The 2,635-nt window shown below is 58.3% G+C and overlaps 1 protein-coding gene across 1 annotated transcript in view; it reads right to left on the bottom strand.

Annotated features, from left to right (window-relative positions):
- Positions 1–206: 206 nt before the first annotated feature.
- Positions 207–2,635, bottom strand: part of GUITHDRAFT_141770 (hypothetical protein) — a gene marked incomplete at both ends in the record, with an annotated part of 3,634 nt that continues 1,205 nt past the window's right edge. Inside the window, 9 exons of the mRNA XM_005828704.1 lie at positions 207–293; positions 406–447; positions 796–837; positions 994–1,067; positions 1,194–1,298; positions 1,366–1,417; positions 1,502–1,591; positions 1,701–1,752; positions 1,929–2,002. Coding sequence (XP_005828761.1) covers positions 207–293; positions 406–447; positions 796–837; positions 994–1,067; positions 1,194–1,298; positions 1,366–1,417; positions 1,502–1,591; positions 1,701–1,752; positions 1,929–2,002 — 618 coding nt within the window. The remainder of the gene's footprint in view (positions 294–405; positions 448–795; positions 838–993; positions 1,068–1,193; positions 1,299–1,365; positions 1,418–1,501; positions 1,592–1,700; positions 1,753–1,928; positions 2,003–2,635) is intronic.

Here is a 2,635-nt window from a genome sequence, read left to right as displayed (position 1 = left end):
GCTGCTGCTGCTGCTGCTGCTGCTGCTGCTGCTGCTGCTGCTGCTGCTGCTGCTGCTGCTGCTGCTGCTGCTGCTGCTGCTGCTGCTGCTGCTGCTGCTGCTGCTGCTGCTGCTGCTGCTGCTGCTGCTGCTGCTGCTGCTGCTGCTGCTGCTGCTGCTGCTGCTGCTGCTGCTGCTCATCTCCCTCTCCTCCTCCAGCGGCTTCATCATCCTACCGCTCGCAGAGCCGCATGCTTCGACACGATCTCCGACTTCTCCTCCTCCAACTTCTTCCTCAGCTCGTCAACTTCCACCTGCACCCCAAGGTCACCTCATCTCTTCTTTCCTCCCACTCCCTCACAAACACCCTCCGCCACTCCTCCTCCTCCTCCTCCTCCTCTTCCTCCTCCTCCTCCCTTCCTCCACCTCTTTGTGCTGCACGCGTGCCGTCTCCTTTGCTGCCTCTTCCTGCAGCCCCATAAGTTCCAGCAATGTGCAAGAGGAGGACAAGGAGGAAGAGGAAGAGGAAGAGGAGGAAGAGGAAGAGGAAGAGGAAGAGGAAGAGGAAGAGGAAGAGGAGAGGAGGAAGAGGAGGAGGAGGAGAAGCAGCAGCAAGGGACCTGTGCTCTCCTGCTGCTCTCTGCGAGGTGTATGGACTCCAGCATCTGCTCCTCCACCTGCCAAGCAGCTGAGATCTCTCCTCCTCCTCCTCCTCCTCCTCCTCCTCCTCATCATCATCATCATCATCATCATCATCGTCATCGTCATCGTCATCATCATCTTCCTTTTCCTCACCTCCTGCTTCATCCCTGCGACCTCTCGAGCTCGCGTCTCCAGCTCCTCTGCCAGTACACGGACCTGTAGAGGAGGAGAAGAGAAGGAGGTCAAGGGAAGGGAGGGAGGAAGGAGACATGCATTGAGAGGGGCTGGTAGACTTGAGGAGGAGGAGGAGGAGGAGGAGGAGGAGATGAGCAGGAGCAGGAGCAGGAGCAGGAGCAGGAGCAGCAGGAGGACCTGCTGCATTTCTCGCTGGACTTTCGCGTTGCTCTCATGTGCATTCGCTCGCTCGAGACTGAGCGCATCCCATTCTGAGAGTAGGATTCAAGAAGAGAAGGGGGAGGGGAGGAGAGGACGAGACAAGGAAGGGGAGGAGAGGAGAGAGAAGGGAAGAGGAGGAGAGGAAGAGAGGAGGAGGTTGAAGGAGAAGGGGATACCGCTTCTGGCAGCGGCCTTCTCCTGCTGTATGGCCTCTCGATCGGCAATCTGCTTGATTCTCTCCTTCTCCATCTCCTCCTTCCTCCTCTCGATGTCTTGCTTGGCTGGCACGCTCGTCAGGCAACATCCTCATGCTCCTCCTGCTGCTCCTGCTCCCGCTCCTCCTCTTACCCTCTTCCTCTCTCCTCCTCAGCTCTTGCTCTTGCTGCATTAGAGTCGCACGCTGCAAGTGAAGTCACATACTCCCCCTCCCCCCCCCCCCCCCTCCTCTCTTCCTCTTCCTCCTCATCCTCTCCCTCTCTCTCACCTGGTCAGCAAGATTCTTTCTCTCCCTCGCGATGTCGAGAACGAAAGCTTCATGCTCCTTCTGCCGCGAGATGTTCTCTGACTCGATCCGCTGCACGCCAATCACATACAAGGGAGGAGAGGAGAGGGAGGGGAGGGGAGAGAGGATGAGAACGAGAGGGGAAGAGGAGAGAGGAGGGGAGGAGAGGGGAGGAGAGGACCTTGATTTCGGTTCCAAGGGATTCCTTCATGAGGGCTCGCTCAGACTCAAGGCTGAGAGTCAAAATCAGGTACAGAAAAAGCAGGAGCAGGAGCAGGAGCAGGAGCAGGAGCAGGAGCAGGAGCAGGAGCAGGAGCAGGAGCAGGAGCAGGAGCAGGAGCAGGACCAGCAGAGTCAGGAGGAGGAGGAGCAGGAGGGAGGGTAAGAGTGGGAGGAGGAGGAGGTGAACCTTCGCTGCATCCTCTCTAGCCTTGCATGCTCCTGCGTGAGCCGGATTCGCTCCTGCTCGAGGGAGGTTGTGGCCTGAAGGGAACATGATGGGAAGGAGGAGGAGAAGGAGAAGGGAGAAGCTGAGAGTCAGAGCAGATAAACAATTATGAACGGGCAGGGGAAGGGGATTAGAACGGGGCAGAGGAGAACGGGATGAAGATGAGCAGGAGCAGGAGCAGGAGCAGGAGCAGGAGCAGAAGAACAGGAACAGCAGGAGGAGAGCAGGTGAGCAAGAGCAGGGGCAAGGGCAGGAGCAGGAGCAGGAGCGGGAGCGGGAGCGGGAGCGGGAGCGGGAGCGGGAGCGGGAATCGAAAGAAGGAGCCGGATCGGGATCAGGAGCAGGAGCAGGAGCAGGCAGCAGCCAGCAAGAGCAGGAGGGAGATTCATGAGATGTGATCGATCATTTGCTCTATCGTGCTGTTGAGGGACAGAAGGTTCGATTTCTCGAGATCCAGCTGAGCAGCATCAGCATCAGCCTCAGCTCCTTCTCCAGCAGCAACACCAGAGAACCCCCTCCCAGCTCCATTCCCCCCTGCATCCCTTCCTTCTACTCCCTTCCTTCCTTGTGCAGCAGCAGCAGCAGCAGCTTCAGTCCCTTCAGCATCATCACAAGCAGAAAGAGCAAGAGCAGCAACGGAGTACATGAAGGGAGTCCAAGGCAAAACT

This window comes from Guillardia theta (genome assembly GCF_000315625.1).
Source record: "Guillardia theta CCMP2712 unplaced genomic scaffold GUITHscaffold_57, whole genome shotgun sequence".
NCBI classification, from domain to species: Eukaryota; class Cryptophyceae; order Pyrenomonadales; family Geminigeraceae; genus Guillardia; species Guillardia theta.
The sequence above is the reverse complement of the archived record's forward strand: the minus strand, read 5'-3'. Positions and strand labels throughout refer to the sequence as shown.